The following is a 22,171-nucleotide window of genomic DNA, read 5'->3' as shown; positions in this document are numbered from 1 at the left end:
AGGATAAAATTCAAATTCAAAATTCATATAAGTTTATTAAAGAAAGTCACATTGAGCATAAAAGAACGATAGCAATGCATATATACCGGTACCTAAATATTCATCCTGGATATTATTGATAAATATTATCCATTTTATCAAGATGTAAGAATTCTGTTCACTCTGTGTAAAATTAATTCAGGATTTTACAGGTATTTTTAAAGAGTATGAAATACATATAATATCATGTGTACAATTATGAATTAAGTTCATTATATGTGAACATTTGAACTATTGTCTGGTTATTATTTAATACTGTAGTATGAAATATTATGTGTACAATTAGGAGTACAAATGTACCTCCAGCTTGTTAAATAAATTCTAAAAAATGTAATTATTCAAATAGTGGAGACAATTAATTTGATAGTTGTGGATAATTTTTTATAGGGAAAAAATATCATCTGGAAAAAAATAATGTGAAAAAAGGATAAGATTTCATCCAGATAGTATTATGTCTTACATATATTTTTATCTCAGTAGTTCACACATTCTTCATGACATTCTTTTTTGTTTTTGTTTTGTTTTGTTTTTTTTTTGTATAGTTACTAATCAATGTGAATCTAGTTAATACTCCTTGTGGTGCGCTATTGTTTTTTGAAAACTTGGGATAAAATTTGTGGGTTTCATTCGGGACATCTCTAGATTTATCATTCTCAGGCGAAGTAGACCACGAGTCGATACGATAATCGGTAGGCCGAAAAATGGCAGGAGTTGAATCTGACTCGGCTCATTTTTTCGAAGGCACTGAAAAGTTACTTGAAGTATGGTTTGAGTCCAAAACTGGAGACGAAGATTTTGATCTAAGAAAAGTAGAGAGGTAAGTGTCTATCTTAAATACCAGCATGGCAGACTCTCGTAGAAGTTGGTGAAGCTACAAGGTGTCTCATGCCAGTCATGGTGACAGCAGTAATTTGTTTATTTTTCAATTAATGTATCACTAATATGGAGTAGACAATGCCTAAATCAGCGAGCACCGTGAGCATTACTATACATGTACCGTCTGTGCGAGACTCGTAAAAATAATGAAGGACATTCGACCCGCTTCGCAAGTGCAATATTTTTATTTATATTTAAGCAGCAAGCGAAATCAATATTTCTATTTGAAAATCAGTCTTGTTAATTAATGGGGGAGTTTTTTCTTAATAAATGAAAAACTTGAAATTCCCCCTTCCCCCCAAAATTCCAACCTCATACCCCCTTTCCCCTCACTCCCAAAATGGTCCATAACTTTATAGCACTTCACAATACTTTACATTTTTTCCTTATCCCTTAAGGGCTTCTCTAGCAACAACCATTTCAGTTTTGGTTGGTCAGATCAATCTGTACAGATACCAGAAATATTACAGTTCTCCACGGATGGTGGGAATATTTTACACATATTGTGACGTAAACAAAATTCAGACGACAGCTGCAAATTCCAAACAAGAAAATGATTGCCTTTCCTATCTTAGAAAAGCTATGCTTCGATTTGGATAATACAATTCGGGTTATATTTTTTAATGTGTATGCCCTACATTTTCTTTTGTTTTATACCACATGTTGTACAGAAAAAATATCTCAGTTATGTTAATTGGAAACTTACAAGTACATACATGTTAAACCTATTGTCAAATTATGCAATACCATATGTTATTCAGTCTGCATTTGGAAAATAACCAAGTTTACAGTGTATTTTTAGTTAAAAATTAACATATGTAGGATACATGCACTATTAACCAAAAATAATGGGTAAAAATATGCTTTAACATGTACACGTACAATTTTAGTAATTTAATGGTTATGGGATTTTATGGAAACCAACATTTTATTTGAGTTTGCACAGCCCTTACAGTTGTGTACATCTGTAGCAGAAGGCTTTCTAGTTTTTTATCCCTGACATGCACTCTTTCAATTTCTGCTAGAATATTGGTTCCTTTGATTACTCTTTCACTATTAAGGCAAGGAAAATAATGCCTGTGACCCCGCTAACATGTTTTAACAAACTAGGGTCAGTAGGTTTTGTTTTTTTTTCTTCAAAATTTTGTTTTATACAAACATTCAGACTTAAATAGTGCTTTTTTAAAAAATGGCCAAAAAACTTTAGGTTAGGCACAAAAAATTTAGTTTGGTAGGGTAAGCGGAAACTCATTTTTTTTTCATTTTTAAGAGTTTTTGAGAGATTAAATTTTTTTTGATTCATTGTATATGACTACTACTGATAAGATCGTTTCAGAAAAAGGAAAGTAAGTTTTAAATATGGCTTCCATAGTTGGCTTAAATTTTTAGTACTGTAGAACATTACTAAAGAAAAGAAATTGAATTTCCAATATTTAGAATACCAGTGACATCCATAGTTGGCTTAAATTCGGTAAACCATATCTATAATACTTCAAGCCTGAACTATGATAGACTCATCAACATTATCAAGAGACACGTAACTTGACTATTAATGAAGTGATCTCTTTGAAGTTATACTACAAGGTACTATACCGCCAAAAGAAGATTTGGATTGATCTTGGGGGTTGATACTTGAGCGTTTTTGGAATTAGGGGCTGGAAACAAGCATTTTCCTTATATATGTACATCTGAACAATAACTTGACTTAAAGTAAATGGATGTTTGGATCTCATATAAATTTTACTACAAGGTGCCACATCACAAAAGATGAGTAGAAACAAGTATGAATAAAGGGCCACAAAGGAGCCAGAAACTACAAAGTATCATACCCCTAAAGATAAGTTTGGATAGATTTGAGGTTTTAACTGGAACCAATCAGGGAAAAAGACCATAAAGTAACCACTTCAGTTCTGGTCAAATTGTTGTCCTGTGTCAAATGTCTAATAGTAATCAAAATTCAAGCTGAATCAAGTTAGAATAATATGCCCATATTTTCCCCATCTGTTCCGGGTTCAACATCTGTAGTCGTATCAAGCTGTGCCCAACAAAGCATTTCATTCCATTTCAACTTGTCTTAATAAATTTCACCAGCCAGCATAGTTAAAAGTACAAACTTTAAAAATTGAACATGACATGTCATGTTGGCAGAAATGTTTTGGGGGTACATGTATTCAAATTTTGTTTTGTCCAGAGTCTAATAGTCATTACAACACAATTAGCCAATGCAATTGTTAGTAGTCTTTTTGAAGTTGACTTGTTCAGTGACAGGAATAAAAACTTTGAAAATGGGCCAGTTTTAATGATCTTTTGAATTTCAATGGACCATCCTTTAACATTCTTTGTAAAAATTTCTGATTTCAGTGTCACATTTTCAGGAGGAATGTGATAAAAAGCACATTGCTCCATCTAATCCCAATCACTGCTAGTTGAGATTTCACATACTGAATGTATGTTATTGAGTCCCTGAAGCTGTCAATTTTTTTGTTAAAGAAAGTCCTTCCATAAATCCTGTAGTTCTTATTGTTTAACTGTTTTAATCAATTGTGGCTGGAGAGGATTATTATTGGTTTTAACTGATCCATTCTAATTGTACTTAGTTTTCTTTCAGATCAGAATGGGAACATCTTCTGAAGATAGTGAAGTGTGAAATTATCAGCAAGTCATCAAGTGATGACATGGATGCTTTCGTGCTTAGGTATTGTTCTCTCTTAGATATTATGAATAACACAGTCTTGGGGTCTGAACATCCTTTTTTTGTCTGTTTGTCTGTCTACAGCCATTTTGTTTGATTCCTCTGCAACAACAAATTATCATAGCCACTTGATATTTGGACAGAAGCTTCGTATAGGTATGCCATATGGTGGATAATGATTTTAGACTGAAGCAATATCAACTTCCTGTTTGACGACTTGGCTTATATTTTGACCATATGCAGAGGCTTCATTAAGAACTGGTTATTGTCAAAATGTAGACATTTCAAAAAGAAGAAATGGACAGTTCAAAGTCACAATGGGACCCATTCCCTCTTTGATACATTTTTAAGGTGTAGATTGTCCATTTACTCTGATAAGCTTGTTCACTGAAAAGATAATGAAAGCCGTGTGTTGGGGTATTTTTTATTGAGCTTTGCACACAGATTTTGTACTTTTGGTATTACTTTTATCAAAGTTGACTATCTGTCTCCATCAAATGGGAACCGAGTCTGTTGTATCCCTTCTCCCATTGTGCTTTCAGGGTTTAGTTTAATGTTGAATGAAAAGAAAAGGATGTGGACATGTATATTATACAATGTACAAAATGTACATGTACATACATTGTAATGTATTAAGTACACATGATTTAATCTGGTTTTATGAAAGACTTATTGAAGATGAAGCGATTCATAGTGATATTGATGTATCACAGTATTTTTGGTCACGATACAATACCATACATTTTACAGGTTTGGGAATGATACAATACAGGTCAATATAACACTTTTTTCTTCAAACAATTGATGAAATTACTATACAAATAGTGAAGTACAGACATGTCTTTTGAGGCAAAATTCATTAATCTTTGTTCAGATCAAAGTTATAGACTCTAAAAATGAAACCTTGCTTCTACAAAGTCATCATTTTTAGATCTGTTAAAAATTTTTATTCCAAATTGAAGAAAATACATGTACATTGTACATAAGACAATTTGCTATTGTATATTGTATCAAAATGTACTGTATCGTCACCCTTGTACCACAATATGTATTGTATTGTGAGGTAGGTGTATCATTACAGTCTTAATTAGAATGAAGCAGAGAGTTCTTGTTTATATTTTATTATGGTACATGTACCGGTACATAAGAATGCATTTTTTTTTCGACACAGTCGTTTTAGTTTCACTTTTCACCCTTAGACCTTAAAGACATTCTTGTATGAAACACAAGTCGCTTGATCACAATTCTGTTTCTTGATTGGCCAAATTCTGATAACTTTGTGGCATTCAGAAAAATAAATGTGTGCCATGTTTTATTTTTTTAATGAAATGTTGAAAATTATAATTAAAAAAAAACCAAAATTTTGCTGCGTCAGTGATCTTTTTTTTTTTAAAGCTAGTACTTGTTTATTTTGCATGTACACAGCACCAAAGGATAACTGAGAAAGTGTTATTATTTGTGGGTTTTGTAGACCAAGAAAAACATTCACAATGAAAAGAAAATTTGCCATTTATTTGTAATCCTGATGGAGTTGTCAAATTCATGAGTTCTAAAACCTAAATCACGGAATTGGGTACCCACAAATAAATATTTGATCACACTAACTACCGGTACTCCAGCTTGCTGATTTATTCTGAAGTTAATGTATCTTTTATTAGGTTATTGGTGGTGTTAATGGTTTTTTTGTCTGGTTGTGAATATTCTGTTCCTCATTCTCATTATTGTTTTCTTGCTTTTACTTTCATATCAAATTTTACAACCTAGAATGAAATGAGAGATCCCTTATACCCTATTATTATGGAAAAATATAGTTTATTTTAAATAATACACGTAATATACACGTAACTGTTAGGATAAACAATTTGTACAGGTGACATCTGTGTTGATTAATTTTCTGTTGTTTTAAAGATATATTTATTGGTTTCTCTGTGTATCGGAACATGGCATCAGTGACACACTAAATCTATATGTAGATGCTCAAAATTATTCTGTAAAAGTGACATTTCAGAATTGGCTCAAAATTATTCTTTTAGAAGTGACATTTCAGAATTGGCATGCAGATAAGAAGTAACTGTTTGAACTTTTGACACAGAGTGTGTGTTTAAGGGGTCTTCAGGAATTTATCACTTCAGATAAAACTCTTTTGAACAATTCATGTTTAAGAGTATCTTCTTTTATAGGACATCTTCTTGAGTACCTGTCTTCTTTAAAAAAAGGGGGGTTGCTATAACAATTACATATTTCAGACCCCATCTACAGCAGTATGTCTGGTTGTATTCAGACCCCATCTACAGCAGTATGTCTGATTGTATTCAGACCCCATCTACAGCAGTACGTCTGATTGTATTCAGACTCCATTTGCAGCAGTATGTCTGATTATATTCAGACCCCATAAACAGCAGTATTTCTGATTATGTTCCTGGTTCATTTCAGTGAGAGTAGCATGTTCATTACAAAACAGAGGTTTATCTTGAAGACATGTGGAAGGACTACACTACTGTTGGCCATGGAACCCCTCATAAGACTGGTCCAAGATAAATGTGGAGACCATGAAGTAGTGGTAGGTAGACTGTTTACTGGTCCAAGATGAATGTGAGGACTATGAAGTAGTGGTAGGTAGACTATTTACTGGTCCATGATAAATGTGGGGACTAAGAAGTAGTATAGGTAGACTATTTACTGGTCCAAGATAAATATGGAGACCATGAAGTATTGGTTGATAGACTATTTACTGGTACATGATAAATGTGGAGACCATGAATTAGTGGTAGGTAGACTATTCACTGTTCATTGGTTCAAGATAAATATGGAGACCATGAGTTGTTTGTGTGTGGTCTATGCAGTGGTCCAAGATGAATGAGGAAACCACGAAACAGTTATTATATTTAGTCTGTGAAGTGGTCCAAGGTAAATGTGGAGACCAAAAAATAGTGGTTGATGGACTGTTTACTCATCTGTTGATGGATTTATGATACATGTACTTGCAGTACACCTTTAAAGATATCACAAGGAATGCATGGACACATTTACAAACTTTTAAAAGTATAATACAATTAAATTTCTGACTGAAATACACTAAACAGAGTATAAGTGTTGCAATATCACAATTCTTGGTTTGTGTTTTTTAGGATGTGTTCTACTCAAGGAAGAAGTTTGCTAGACCAGAGCAGCAGCATAAGATCCACAGAACATTTGAGGATGAGGTATTGAATCAAACTTTCACAGAATCTTTATTACATGTTCCCATTGTGCATCTATTTTAGATTTTGATTTGAATCAATTTTTGGGTTTCACATTTCAAAACATGGACTTTGTCATTTGTGAATATGGGGACATAGAGGACCCATTTCTTATCGGTTACTTCTCCTATACCACTGAATGGAATTGTATGAAACTTTCACAGAATATTTATTATATAGTCCTATTGTGCACCTACTATTCATTGTAGTTTTTGATACAAACAATATGGAGTTCAATAGGTGCATGTTATCAATTTGGGGAGTGGAAGTATCAGGTATGTGGGCATTGCTCAAAGTTTTTCTGGTTTTTTGTTGTTTTTCTTTTCCATCACTTCTGTTTTGCTTACAAATTGTGATTGTTTGTCTAATTGTATGAAGTCTTCCTTGAAAAAAATATTAGCAACAGATTTATTTTCATTTTACATGTCTTAACTGTGAAAATTCAATATAATGAAAATAAAACTAGTTTAAAGTTCAAATACTGCTCGTGAGTTATGGCCCTTTTATCTCTTTGAAATGTGGAATGTATGAGTGACATCTGTGGTTACATTATCAACTTTTCTCTCTATAAAACTTGCTATAATCATTATATATATATTAATCTTCCTAATCTTATATGTGTTGCATTGTTTTACAAATAAACATTGATTTTTTGTCACTGTTAGTTATTTTCTTTAATTTTGTAGGTGCAACATCTTGATCAGCTGTTTAAAAGTAGGTGATAGAAATATAAATACTAGCTAGCCATCTCTCTACTTACCTATTTCATTTAAGCTGATTTTTTTTTTATACTTGTGGATTTATGAGAAATAGGATTCATGAAAGGGAAAGGGGATTATTCTGAGTGTTAGATGTCAAGGCTCAGTTGTTCAAAACTTAATTCACTGGATAAATATTTACTGAGTGGATAATTTGTATTGATTGTACTTGACATACCCAGTAGACAACATGTATTGACTGTGCTTGACTTACCCAGTAGACAGCATGTATTGACTGTGATTGACTTACCCAGTAGACAATGTGTATTGACTGTACTTGACATACCCAGTAGACAACATGTAATAATTGTACATGTACTTGGTATATTCAGTGGACAACTTATTCAGATTTAATGTATATCGTTTGAACAACTCATCCCTGATAATTTGTGGGTTTTGATCCTTTAGGGTCATGCCTGGAACTTCCCTACTGTTTCTGTACACTATGCGAAAATGAAGTTCAAATGCAATTTCTTTTTTATCATTCAATACATCTTTTATAACCTTTTTAATATGTTTCTGGCAATTATTCAGCTCAATAATATTCTGTTATTTCTGCATAAAAGATAAAGATATAGTCTTCAAATGAACTTAATATTTGAGGGACTTCTTTCTGGCCTTGAAAGATGTTAAGTAATAATTTGCATTCAGCGAGTTTAGTTCTTGCCCTAATGTGTCAAGAAGCACTAAATGTGCGAAGCATGTGTCCAATTAACACAATTATGAGTCAAAATCTCCATCCTATTGTTAATATTTTGTAATTACCGGTACTTAACAGGAAGTGAACAGCAGAGATATAAATCAAGTAAAAACTGGCAGGAAATTATTTTTTTAAGCTTAAATTGGTTCGATATAAGTATATAATTACAGTGCAGGATAATACTGTGTTGAAATAGTTTTTAATGTGATTGCAAATTAACTTTAAGACAGGTTTAAAAAAATTGGGAAAATGGTGAAATGGAACAAAATTTGTAAATGTGTGTGGTTAGATACTGTTAAACTATCAATTACAGTTTTTACGTCAGAAATCAGTATTATTAATTGACATTCAATTTATACATATATGGAAAAACACTAAACAATACAGGAAATGCAATGTATGATTACAGTTTTATTTTACATCATTTAAGCATTGAAACTTTTTTCATGCCACCGTACAATTAATTTCCACAAGTATAAAAAAAAAACCAGTGGCAACAGTACATTGATTTTACTAGGGACTATGGTTTTAAACTGGATTTATACAGTTTTATATTTATTTATTCATTTATTTTATAATGATTTGGAAATTATTTGCTGTGTAGAAATGTATTAAGCCTTCCCAGAAGAAAGTCTCACACGTTTTCCTCACCGAATGAGACATAGCCCATAGCAACATGCGGTAGGTAGTAATAAAGACCAGAAGTATGTATGTTTTAATATCTTTTCTGGTCTTTATTTCTACCTACCCTAGCAACATGAGTTGGGGAGGTGGGATGTGGGTGCACCGTAAACAAAGAATGAACTCCATCCATCATAAACATGGCCTAAAATCATATTATGCAATATAATAAAGATCCTTCAAAATTATATCTTATAAAGTAAATACACTGTACTTTCAAAAGTAAAGGTGTTTTTATTTATTTGTAGATGGAGCTGCTTACACACTGGGCAAAATTAACAAAGACTGTTGGTAAGCAAAAACTTTCAATGTCTCTAAGAGATTTATAATTATTAATTCAAATCTAGAACCGTATTAATATTTTTAGCATTCATGCTGTCTCATTAAATATAGAAACTTTTTAATATCTCTAGACTTTGAAATTTAACAATTTTTTATCTCCTTAATATACTTCGTCTGATTTTGTATTTTAAAAAAATATCTTCACCTTTAAATCAGTTTCAAAATATTTTATAAAGATAAACATGATTGAATTTACTTGCACAAGACTCCTTTATTACATACCTCAATACAACCAGTTTTTAGGCCAAGGAAAAGATCATGAGAACCTTTTCTTTTTTATATGTAAATGCTTATTTTGGATTTTTATTCCTCTTACATGTGGGCAGTATTGGTATATAACTTTCAGTCTGTCTGTCTGTTCTTCATGGCATTTCCCATGCTCCCTTGATTCTGAAACTTTATGTATTGTTAGGTGAATTTGTAATTTTATAGAAAAAACTATTTCCTTAAGTATTTTACATGCATAAGTATTAGTAGTGGCTAAGAACAAATCTAGTTTTATTAAATGGTCCATATTTTTTTTTCTTGGCCTAAATACATTGGTTTAGATGGAAGCTATTTTAGATCACATTGAATTAACTTGAAATGATTTTATTTTCCACATAAGTGACACAATTTTTTTATTTTTATCCACTTAAACAGGTTTCAGACCGAACATTGGTGTCATAAGACCAAGATGAAGGATGAACGATAGGTCATGACAAAATCTGATTGGCTTTGAAAGTATGACTATATTCACAAACTCAGTTAGTAAAACTGAATGTGATTGGTTCATATTTTTAAATTTTGTGAAACTATTTTCCATTGGCTATATTTGAAAGGGACAAATTCTGATTGGTCCTTTTGAAAACTGGGGTTCAGATTGGTTGTACATCAGCCAGTTATTTTTGTCATGGCCCAGGTTGTACCTTTACATGAATTTAAATTATAGAATATGGTGTTGAATTAACTTAAGGATTTGCTTATGTTACATTTGCTTACGACTTTTTTTTTATATGAAGATGCCTACTTTTTCCCTTTCTATATGAGTGAGTGAACAGTATGATATCTTACCATATTTATTTTCTTTTAAAGAAGCGTGATGTGTTTTCTTCTATTCTTAAATACAATCTTATTAATTTGAGAGAAAGAAACTTGTGATAGTAACTGATTCATTTTCAGCTAGCATAGAATGATTTCTTTTTCATGTCAAAAATACCTTTACCTCACAATATTGATTAAGTTATACGGATAACTTAATATTATTATTTTATTGTCTTTATCTTGGAATTTATTTATTTTGCATTTCTAAATGGTGACACGTGAATGATGAAGTCATTTAGATATCAGTACCCTCTGTTGTTACATTTTAATGCACTCAATGCATGGAAGTAATATATTATTAGCTCTATGACACTGATATGTACTGGTAAGCATAGTCTGGTACAGATTTGTCAGTTATACATTTGTATCATTCTGAATAGCATAGTTGCCTAGTTAATCATGGTTAATCTAAAAAGAAAAAAAAAGGATTTGATAAGGTTCTGGTGTTAAAATTCTTTCTTCTAGCTGAAAACTAGCTCGTCATGCAATTGTCATTGGTTGTTTCAGTCTTAAGTACAGAAAGCATATTGAATGTCACCTCATTTTCGTCTGTTTCCATAAAAATAAATGTACATTGTAGTTGTATCCAAATTAATAAAAGCACTGATACAAGAAAGCACAGTAAAACCCTCTCTAAACCAAACCCCTTTTGGTCTGTATACTTCGGTCACTTTTGACAGGTGTACCATTTACCCAGGTTCAACATACATTTAAGGAGGTAGATCTAGGGTACGGGACACAACTCTTACAAATCATTGGAACATTTGAAGTCACCATTTTGCATCAATCTCGTGTAAGCATCAAAGGACTGATTTTATTCTGTTTCAAAGGAAAGCTTGAAAGGTTTTTAGTTAAAATTGAATTGATTTCAAGAGTTATATCCCTTACCCTAGGTCTACCTCCTTAAACTGACACAATGGGTCTTCAAAAGTTGTCTGGTGTAGGCAGGTTTTCAGCTAATTCAGGATTTTGGTTTAGGCAGATTTGATTGTACCTTTAATGAAAGTTCTACAAAAGTACTACTTGTAGATAGTAAAATCACACCTGTAAAGTGTTATCTGGTACATGTAATAGGTGATGTCACTATGTGTATTTTCTGATAGGGTCGGAATTTAGAACCACCAGCCCACATTTGGTTATTTGCAAGCTCATGTCAGTTAATCATCACGTTGTCAGTTGAATTATTACATAAGTGACTCTGTTTTTGGACATATGTTTTAATTTTCTTCTAATATAGGGCGAGGTTTATCTTATCACGATTTTGGGACCTTCATTCTGGAAAGTACTATATGACCACTATGACAATCTTGTATTCCCCATTATAAACTGAAAAGTTCATGCAGGCATACTGGCCCAGTGAGAATTGCATGTTTAATTCTTGGTAGTCAACATTTATTTCTGCTTCAGTGGGTAGAATCCACAGACATTTTCCATTAAAAAATAAAGTTTTAAATGTTTAAAAGGATGTTTTTAATTTGTTGAGAATGATTTAAAAGCTGTGGTCATTAGCAGTATGGGCACCAGTTTTATCCATAAGCATAAACATTTTTTTGACAATGTTTTCTGAATGAAAGCTTTATTTTTTTATTCACTTCATTACTCATGAAAATCATGTTTCTGTTTCCTATCCTATATGCTAGGCTCTCTGATACAAAAGCTCTAAAAGGTGGTGATTTGCAAACTGTCTTGCAGATAATGGCATTACTCTGTATTGACAATATTTGTTTGTGAATGTTCATAGGAGAACCAACAAACCTACTGAAGTCTTAAGTTTTTGTAAGAATCAGGCAAAATGGGAAAAATTAGAAACATTCATGTCAAAATCCCACTGATCTGACAATATAATTTCACTCAAGGATGCTTTCTGCATTTTAAAAGACCATTATTTGATCTCTGCATTTCTGGACTTTCTCAGAAATTTTTCAATAGAATGTTAGAAAAATAAAGTTTTTGGCAGCGTTATCTGTTCTTGAAATGTTCATTTTCAGTGCATTTTAATGAGATTATAATTCAATTTAGTTACCAAAATGATATGGAAAATCTTGTCTATTTTCCTTGATTCTGATGGTGCAAATTGTCAAATTAAACTTTCAGAATGATGGGTTTTTTTTCATACCATATTTCACCCACTGCCTGATTCTTACAGAGTCTGTCACTTCATTGGTAAAACACAGTTATTATACATCATGTACATGTACTAAAATTAAAAAGTTTAAAGGTGTAATTGGTCATTGCTGTGTGAGGAAAATGGCTCCCTCTTTTTACTGTTAATGCTAATGATATCTGTAAATTGTTTTCACCGAGATCTCAATATTTTGAACAAGAACAATGAAAATAACCAGAAACATGATTTTTTTAATTTCCAGCTTACCTTACAAGTGTAACAAATGTCATATCTGCTTGCACGAGAAGTTAATATACATGAAATTTATTGGTGTACTGTGTAGTTTTGTAAACCATGCTATCTCTGAAATTTTTCCAATATTTTTTTTCCAGGCATTTGTATCTATTGGAAGATGTCAGAGGTGTACAGACACCAGATCAAACCATTGAAATATCCTTTAAAGTGAAGTTTTTGAAACCCAATCAGTATCCAAGGATTTTTCAAAATTTTAGGTTTCCATGGGAAAACTATAAATGAAGATGAACTTTCCCATGCCTGAAGTCAAACTGAAAATTTAAGCTTTCTACATTCTATAGGTAAAGTTGAGCAAAATTAATACTTTCCCTTACCACAATTGTCCTTGCACCGGATGACGGAAAAGTGGAATCCTAGAACACTGCCCTATGTTCATGTTTATACATAGATACTACCTTTTTTTCACAAGGATGCTGGTACTTGTTGACCGAAAGTGTCTATAAACATACAAAAATAACAAAAACTTGAAAAGATTTTTCTAATTGCTCCATGGCTTTCTCAGTAGTAGTGTTATAACAAAATAACTGATTAACTCCAGGCAATAGTCATAAGGAATAGTCAAATAGGAAGGCCTGAATAACAAATGACAATATCAAGGTAAAAATTGAAATGTTGGAAACCACCACAGTGTTCATGACTTTGAATGTACAGGCTTTTCAGATTGAAATGATGGGCAATACAATTACAAAAGCAGAATTGTACAATTTAGCTTTTCGAAAGTTCACCCTTCTTCATTTCTCTAATTGTTTTGTCCTAACAACTTAAGTTTTTATGAGATTATACAAAATGGAACTGTGAGTGGAAAAGTACAGGTAGACATCTAATGATTTTGTGTGCAGTAGGTCATAGAACAAGAATTCTGTTACTGACACTGGATTTTTACATGAAAATAACATTATAACTTTTATTTGCCTTGTTGAATCTAAAAGAGACTTGCATGGGTGACAAGTAAAAAAACACCTTAAAATTTTGGGGTAGTAGGTCAAAGGTCAGGGAATGTTTTAAAGGTTAGGGCACTGGTCATGTTAATATTCAATTTCACTGATCTTATCAAATGATATCCATAATCCTTAACTCTTACTACCTTTTGATGTGGGATATGTGCATGGACAAGATGAAGATATTTACTAAAGACGTATCTGCTGATGGCTCTGAGGCAACCAAGGTAAAATTTTAATAATAAAAAGCACTTTTTATGTTTTCATGATAGCATGTTTGCCATATAGTTACTGAACCAAGAGAATCTAGACAATAGTCAAAGGGAAAGCCTGTGTAACAAATTGTAATATCAAAGTAAAACAGGAAAGTACAGTGCTTCTGTTACAGCGATTCTCTACGTAATTTATGCATAAAAAATATGTTTCGCCCCAAAAATATCAATCAAAGGGTCATCTTGATGCAGGATGAAAATATATATGTTAGCAATGCAAACTGTAAGAAATGGTGGGTTAAACCAGAATTTTTTTGCACGCTAATCCTCCTTTTTCCATTACAGTTTATTATTTTTTGTATATATCAACAAGCTTGAATTTTCCACCAGTTAAATAGATGTAACATTCAAGTCCTGAATTCGTGAAATATCTGCATAGGAGAAAAAATCAATTGCTATGATGGTATCAGATTGTCAGTTCTGTGATATTAGGATTGTGCCTTCGATGTGAAATTTTACCAGTGAATGTGAATCTTATTCTTTCATTTTTCTTATAGAAATCTGGTATTATTGACATTATCCCTGGACTAGAGATTGATGATTTTCTGTTTGATCCTTGTGGTTACTCAATGAATGGAATTCTCCCAGGTGTAAGTAATAACCCATGAGAGTTACTCCCATTTTCAGTGATTAATTGAATTTTCCCGTTATATATTTTCTCAGATTTTTGTTAGAAAAATTCATTTTGGTTGTTTATTTAAAATATTTTTATTCTCTTGGTGAACAGTTTAAGATTTTATCATTTTCAAATGTTGAAAATCCAAATTTTACTGGAATGATTGGAAGAATTTAACCTACCAATAGAAAATCTGTATGTCTTAGAAGAATGAGCCTTAGATGAAAATCCTGATCGGTACAAATCAGGGGCTATTATAGGAATTAATCTTGAATAATAATATATGTTAATCAAAGTTGAATGCAAATGTCTGAATATCTGAACAAGTATATTTGAAATGGAAGAATCAAAGTGGCCATGAGAATAAGGAAAAGCTTGGAACATAACACAGAAGAACTAAAGAGTTCAAAAACTGTTAGCACAAAACACAAAGAAATTAGGGTGAACTGAGGGTTCTCCATGAACATTTGAAAATAGAGAGGTCTTGACATTTGGGGCTAAATCCACCAAACAGATGGGTTAGATTAAAGTATTAGGCCTAGAAAGTAAAAAGTAATGATTGTGTAAAAATTCTCTATGTTTCTGTTGTTTTAGTTACATGTGTATTCTCTGATAGCTAGATATTTTGCATTGTGACTTTATGGATGATGTGATACCAACAATTGATACCAAGAATTTGCCATGGGTTTTTGTGTGATTGTGTCACATATAAAATCTTATTGGTTGTAAATTACGGTATTTAAAGCGACTTAGTGACATTTCTTACATTTTTCTCCCATAAAAATCAGTGACATCATAGACAGACATTCACTAGGATTTCTGCTGTGAGAGATGCTGAATGTCTCAGGCAATCATAGAAAAAACTTGTGAATATGAATATTGCTAAATGTCACTATATCTAATCTCAACATCAAAACAAATGTACCTTACCAAGATTCATTTGTAATGATGTTGAAATTGAAGAACTTGAGTTGATATTTGGCAAAATTCAACTTTCCCTCAGTATAATACGTATAATTATCTGATTCTGTTGGTTATTGTATTTTCAGGGATATTACATCACTATTCATGTGACACCGGAGTCTCACTGTTCTTATGTCAGCTTTGAGAGTAATGTTCCGCAGGTAAGATTTTGTACTTTGCAATTGTTAAGTATGGCAGGCAATGATTTCTAGCAGCTTTCAATATAATGGTCTCAAAACTGAGGATATTTTTAAATTCATGAAGGAAAGGATGGGATTACTGCGAGGATTACTACTGTTAAGAAAGTAAGGGCAAAAAAAGAGAGAAAACATTTTTAATGCTTCCAAACAATGGTGAGTATAAGTTCATGGATCTGTATGACAAACCCATTAGGTTCCTTATCACAAAAGAATGTTGGGATTGAATTTTTGGGTTATTGCCCAAACTATTTCATAATAAATGGCCAAAAGGTATGAAGAGTTGAAGTCCTATAATGATGGAAAATAAACATTATGACTCTGCGAGGCAAAGACACCATTTAGATCTCATAAATATGATATTAATTCTTTGTGAAGCATTGCTATAATTATGATAATTGTAATTGTATTATTTAATTGTATTGTTGTTTTAGGAATCTTACTATGACCTGGTTCATAAAGTATTGGACTGTTTCAACCCAGCAAAATTCTTGATGACAGTATTTTCGAACAAGGTAAAAATGATCTATAATTATCTGTTGTAAATAAATATGAATGATTAGAAACTCTGACAGATCTGAAGTTGATTGTTGATTATGTAAGAATTCTTTTATACGTGTTACTTTGGTTATTTCATGTTCTTTGTTGTGCATGTATATTTTATGTTCTTTGTTGTGTGTGTATATTTCATGTTCTTTGTTATGTGTGTATATTTTCCCTGTCAAATGTTTAATCCTTGTATTAAATTCTTTTAATTACCGTTGGAATCCAGGTTCCCTTGATTTCCCTTTCAAATTTGTCTGTGATACTGATGAAGGTATTTAAGGAATGATCATTATATTTTTTCGGTGTATGAAGAAATGACCTCAATCATATGGAGCACACTAAATAACCTGCATGTTGTATATTGGAATCACCTTTTCCATCAGTTAGAATTTAGCTGCAATTATCTTGACTCCCAGTGGATGCATTGATTTCATATTTGGTATATAAGTTTTGAAAGTATTTTGATTCATGGATGCCAATTTTTGTGGACTAGAGAAGAAACACAAGTTCCTGGATTCTTAAATTTGTGTTTTTGAGCATTTTCAGTATTCACATCAAAGGAATTCCCCTTTAGTTTGGAATCTAACATTGTGGTTTTGCCTACCCATGAAAATCACAAAAATTGGTACCCCAGGAACAATAGTACTTTCATACTAGTTGAGGCTTATGTTGTAAGTGATTTTTTTGCTGTTTGTATGCAACAAGCCATGTAAATCATGTTGAGCTACAGTAATTGTTATTTGTTGGACATTTGTCTCATATCTATGCATGACTGTTTAATCTAATTTTACTTTACATTCAGGCCTCTATTGCAAAGGACTCCCACAAGCATTTTGAAGACTTGAACAAGATGAAAAACTACAAAAGAAAAGATCATCAGTTCTGTGCTTTCCAAAACTACAATCTTACCTACACGATGTTCACTCGACCTATCATCTAGGAGATGTGGTCCGGAAGTATTCTCCTGCTGTGTAACCACTGTTGTGGGAAACTTCCGCTTGTTTGTGTATTTAGATTTAGACTTGCATATATATTTTATTTGTTGTCTGTAGTATTAGTTCATTTGCCTTTAATATCACTTTGGAATTCTGCTAAAACAAGGAAGAAATACCGGTTAAGGTTCAATTTCAACTGCCAGAAACCTAGATAAATAGCCTTAAACACATTTTAGATCTTTTTCCAATTCTTTATTGTTATTAAATCCTTGTTATTTATACAAGTCCCATAGTTAATATTTTTCTTTAAATTTTTACTGCCAATACCAATGATATTATGAGCTGTTTTATATCTCCATTGATTGTGAGTATCAGTTTTTGTTGTTTTGTAAACATTTGCCTGATGGAGTGTTATAATATATTTTTTTTCTACTCGAAACTATCATACTATTTCATACTATGAAAGTACTTATATTCGTGCATATCAATTTTCATGGTTTAGGGGAAAAGCACTAGTGAATTGATTCTTGAATTCATGGTTTTGATGATCCAGTCATGCAATTTAAAGTAAATAATCCTTTTTGTTCTGGACAAACTTTGTGGTTTACCTTACCCATGAAATCCACGAAAATTGGTACCCCACGAACAATAGTTCTTTTACAGTATTCACATAATAAAAATTACTTCTAGGTACTTTTTATGTATAAGACTTTGTGTGAAGTCTTATACTTCTTTTGTACTCTTATATAACAACTTCAGATTATGCTGTGTGTTATGTTTTGGTGGCATTCATAAATTGCTGAAACTAAAGATAAGTATACAAGTCTCCTTTGAAGATATGTGTTTTCTTCTATTGAGTAAGATAGATGTGTTTGAAAATATCAACTACAGCATCATTAGTCATTTTTGTTGTGTCAGACTTTATAGAACAACTTAATGTAAACCTGACCTTTGGTCTGTCTTCAGTGGACAAATAATATGTTGAATGAAGAATGAACTAACCATTTTCATATTATGATTGGTTAGAACAGAAAGACGTGTATATTATTTTTTTATTGTTTCGTGATAAAATTGACACAGTCCATGCTTTAAACAGAAAAAGTTTTTGACCTGTATAGTGTTATTTGAACCACAGCAAATCTATTCATACTACCATATAACCAAGTGTAACACAGACGGATTACGATTTTTTGTATGATATCACAATAGTCCTTTTTCATAATCATTTTAGCAAGTTTTTCGAAGGGACTTAACGCACCAACACGCAATTACCTGGTTGGCGGTCTCATTGGGGAAAGGAAGATCAGTAAACATTTTTCTTTGAAACTTAAGTATTTTTAATCTTATAAGTACCTGAATAGTTTGAAATAAGTTATTTTAAAGTATCCAAGTACTTACCATGGCTCTAATGACTCAAATGTTTGAATTTGAATTCTACAGCTGCCCAATGCTCAAATTGGACAGTAAACTATTCTGTTGGGTTGGAGAGTTACTTCCCTTAGCTTTAAATGAAAACAAAGTCAAATTCAGGAATATGAAAAAGGACTAATAATTACTTGTTACTCCAGTTAGTAATATTAGTGGTTTTACTACAAGAATCTCAATGCATAAAGAAAAAATGTGGAAGGATTGTGCAAGAACTATAAAAACAAATACTCACAAACTGCACTTCATAGTAAATACCGGTACTATTGTTATTATCCAGAGTTAGTGTATTGTGGATTGTTATAAATCAAAAGTTCATATTGTTATATTGGTTAAAAGGAAGGGGAAATCATTATTTGTTTTTGTTAATTGGCATTGTATAAAGGAAAGGTTAATTCATGTGTTTTTATTTATGAGAAATAAAGATTAATTTTATTACATTGCAAAGTCTTTGTAAAACTTCTTTTATTAATGTTAACAAGTTCTGTTAACGAGTTTTTAATTGCTGCAAATCATTTCTGAATTCCTTGGGCATTTTGGACATTACGTCATATTGACTTGTGTGGTTTTTTTTTTTTTTGCAAAGTTATTTACTTCTTTCTTTTCCTGTTGACACTGATTGGGAGAGAACTTAATTTTTGTTGTATGAAAAAGAAACAGAGTATTATATTTTTTTGATAATGAGTGTATAACAATCATTTTATGTCTTTAATCAAAATCCTCATGAAAAAAAGTAAAAGATATTATAATATATATAAAAAAATATTGCTTGCTGCAGCTTGCATTTACAGTTTTAATATGCTTATTATTGCAATTTTTATTTAAGAGCAAAATGTGGACTAATTGTTCTAATTGCAATCATGTTTTAAAAACTGTATTAAAATGTATTAAATGTGAGTTCAAATTGTTGAATTAAAAAAGACACTAATGCAGTTCTGCATTAATAAAATCATCACAATAATTTCTGACTTTACCAGACTTTGAGGTTGCTTAGGTTGCACTACCATATATATAAAACAGAAGTTTCGTTGTTTTTTTGAAATTTTAACATCTGCTGTTTCAATTTTTTTTATTGAATGTACTACCCGTTTTCTTGGAAGGAGTTGAATTTCAAGCAAATGAAGTACTTGCTGGGCATTAAATAACAATTTTTTGCTGTAAATCATGTGTTAATATTTTTTTTAAACCAGGTTAAATCTGTATTGGAGAAACAATTGGACATTTCATCTAACAAGGGCACTTGTTTGTATTTGAAAGTATGGCTATTTTGAGTTTTTTCTCCAAAGAAATTTTTACAAAATGAAAGAAATTCCAGTGATGTTGATTTTGATTTCTGAAAACCATTCTGTTGCGTCTTTGGTGATGTAATGAATCTGATTTGTTTATTTTTACTTCCTTGTTTAAAAATAAACCAAATTATGAGCAGTTATTTTTTATTCCAGTTGACAGCTTTTATGTCTTTGAAATTGGTATTAAGTTTAATACTCTTTGTTGTGATTTTGTACGTTTTTAATCTTGTAGCCTAATACAAATTTTCGAGTGAGATGGTTATTTGAACAGATTTTTTAAAGACTTATCTAATAAATATTGTTTGTGCCTTAAATGAGTTTTGTTTTTATTTACCAGTCCACTAAGCATACCATAAATCAAGATTTAAAAGATTGTGGCTAAAAAGTGATTTGTAGAATAGTGTTCATCTTTTTATGATATATGATTCTAGAGGTATGGGACTTAAAGACAATATAGTTGAGTTGTGATTTTGGAGGATGTGGGGCATGTCTCAGGGTCTTGTGTATTACTACATGTAATCCAACTTAAGTGAGAAAGTGCATTTTATTCATTATGAAATTTACACAAGATCTCCATAGTAAACATTTTCATTAACAGTCATAACTGACAGCTATTCAAACTTAAAGGCCATGTCCAAAAGATCACACAGGTGTTCTGATGTAGTTAAGTAGGACGCATTGGCATAATGTAGGGCAGATTTTGTAACGAGAGCTATTTAAATTACTCACTAGCCTACATGAATAAGTATTGAAATGGGAACTGGTCTTCTTCAATTAGCTGTAACAAGGGTTAATTTTCCCAAATGTTGGTTATGCATGCACAACCTGGTCAAAAACTCAAAGCAATCCTTATAAATTGGTTTCTAATGGATTATACAGAATAATACAGGTTATTCTAAGAGAACCAACTAATCAGAATTCTTGTTACATATCAAATTATATTATTGGATTATACAGAATAATATGGGTTATTGTAGGAGAAACAACTATAAATCAGAACACCTGTTACATATCAAATTAAATTATTGAATGACAGAATGATATGGATTGGTTACCTGGTAATTAGAACAAATATGTAAAAGTGCTCCTTTATTTGAAATAAGCATTTATGAGTAAAATAATCTTGCATCAGAAATTGTGTCTTATTTCAAAGAGCTTGCAAGTCAAAATAAAATTTCACAAGTAAAAACACCATGTCATCTATAAACAAAAGAATTGTAACACTTACACATAATTCTTTTTTTTTTTTTTTAAACAATTCTAGAACAGAAAGAGGTGAGTTTGCACAATGGTAATAAAGATGTTTCTGAGATCTTTTTTAAAAGTTCCAACCTGGCATGGGCAGACCCAGGTATTTAAAAAGAAAAAGTAGGTCATCATTTGCTTATTTTACAAAAAAAAAAAAAAGATTTATAGGTGGATCAAAGGTCTAAATTATGCTTTAAGGAAATCTGTTATGAAAATGTAACAGTCATGTTTCTGTCAACAATTTTAAAAGTTATGATAGAATGTTCAACTCAAAAATATATAATCAAAGTTCTTTAGGGTACAAAATTGACCTTGTTGAAAAGAATTTACTAGAGAAAATAGAAAATATTTTTTGTAAAACACACACAAGCAAGCACACACACTCAAATATTTATAAACAAGTTCATAGTAAAGGGATATATGTTAACTTCAAATTCCGTCTGTTTAATGAATTGTAAAATTTTGCAATTTTCATTTCATTAAATGTACATGCAACCTGCCATTTTGTATGCCTTTTTATTTTAAAAAGAAATCCAAGGATTTTAAGAAAAAATCCTTGCTAAAACAGTTTGAAAATTGTATATGTTGAAATGTATATATATGTTTTCGTAGGTACAAAATAATGAATGAATTTATTTAAATATCAGAATCGTCCACTACTGTTTTCGCTATAAGACCAGCCAGTAAACTTGTACACTAGAAATGAATTTTGTGTCAAGAAAAGTCCCATTCTTATGCCTCTACTTACTTGAACTAAAAATAACCTTTAAAACGATTTTTCTACCCCGGACTTGACTTTTCATGAGCAACTCGGCGGGTGTTTCCAGAAAAACAGAGGACGCTTACCCCACCGGTGCACCTGGTCCATGCCCTCAGTTTTTAGTGGAGTCCGAGTTGCTCATTTGCTTCCGTT

General features: G+C 31.6%; 1 protein-coding gene across 1 annotated transcript; it reads left to right on the top strand.

Annotated features, from left to right (window-relative positions):
• The first annotated feature begins 689 nt into the window (after window positions 1–689).
• Window positions 690–20,324, top strand: LOC148613658 (S-adenosylmethionine decarboxylase proenzyme-like). Its single transcript, XM_088587121.1, has 12 exons — window positions 690–856; window positions 3,524–3,610; window positions 6,041–6,167; window positions 6,736–6,810; window positions 7,533–7,560; window positions 9,234–9,276; window positions 12,907–12,964; window positions 13,914–13,994; window positions 14,537–14,629; window positions 15,705–15,779; window positions 16,250–16,330; window positions 17,164–20,324. Exons 1-12 carry the CDS (start codon window positions 741–743, stop codon window positions 17,299–17,301), a joined length of 1,002 nt encoding a protein of 333 aa, XP_088443247.1. The 5' UTR covers window positions 690–740; the 3' UTR covers window positions 17,302–20,324.
• The last annotated feature ends 1,847 nt before the right edge of the window (window positions 20,325–22,171 follow it).

The sequence above is a fragment of the Perna viridis genome, chromosome 6, assembly GCF_037379345.1.
Source record: "Perna viridis isolate PV_CMFRI_1.1 ecotype Kerala chromosome 6, ASM3737934v1, whole genome shotgun sequence".
NCBI classification, from domain to species: Eukaryota; Metazoa; Mollusca; class Bivalvia; order Mytilida; family Mytilidae; genus Perna; species Perna viridis.
Note: the sequence above shows the minus strand (reverse complement) of the source record. Positions and strands in the feature narration are given on the sequence as shown.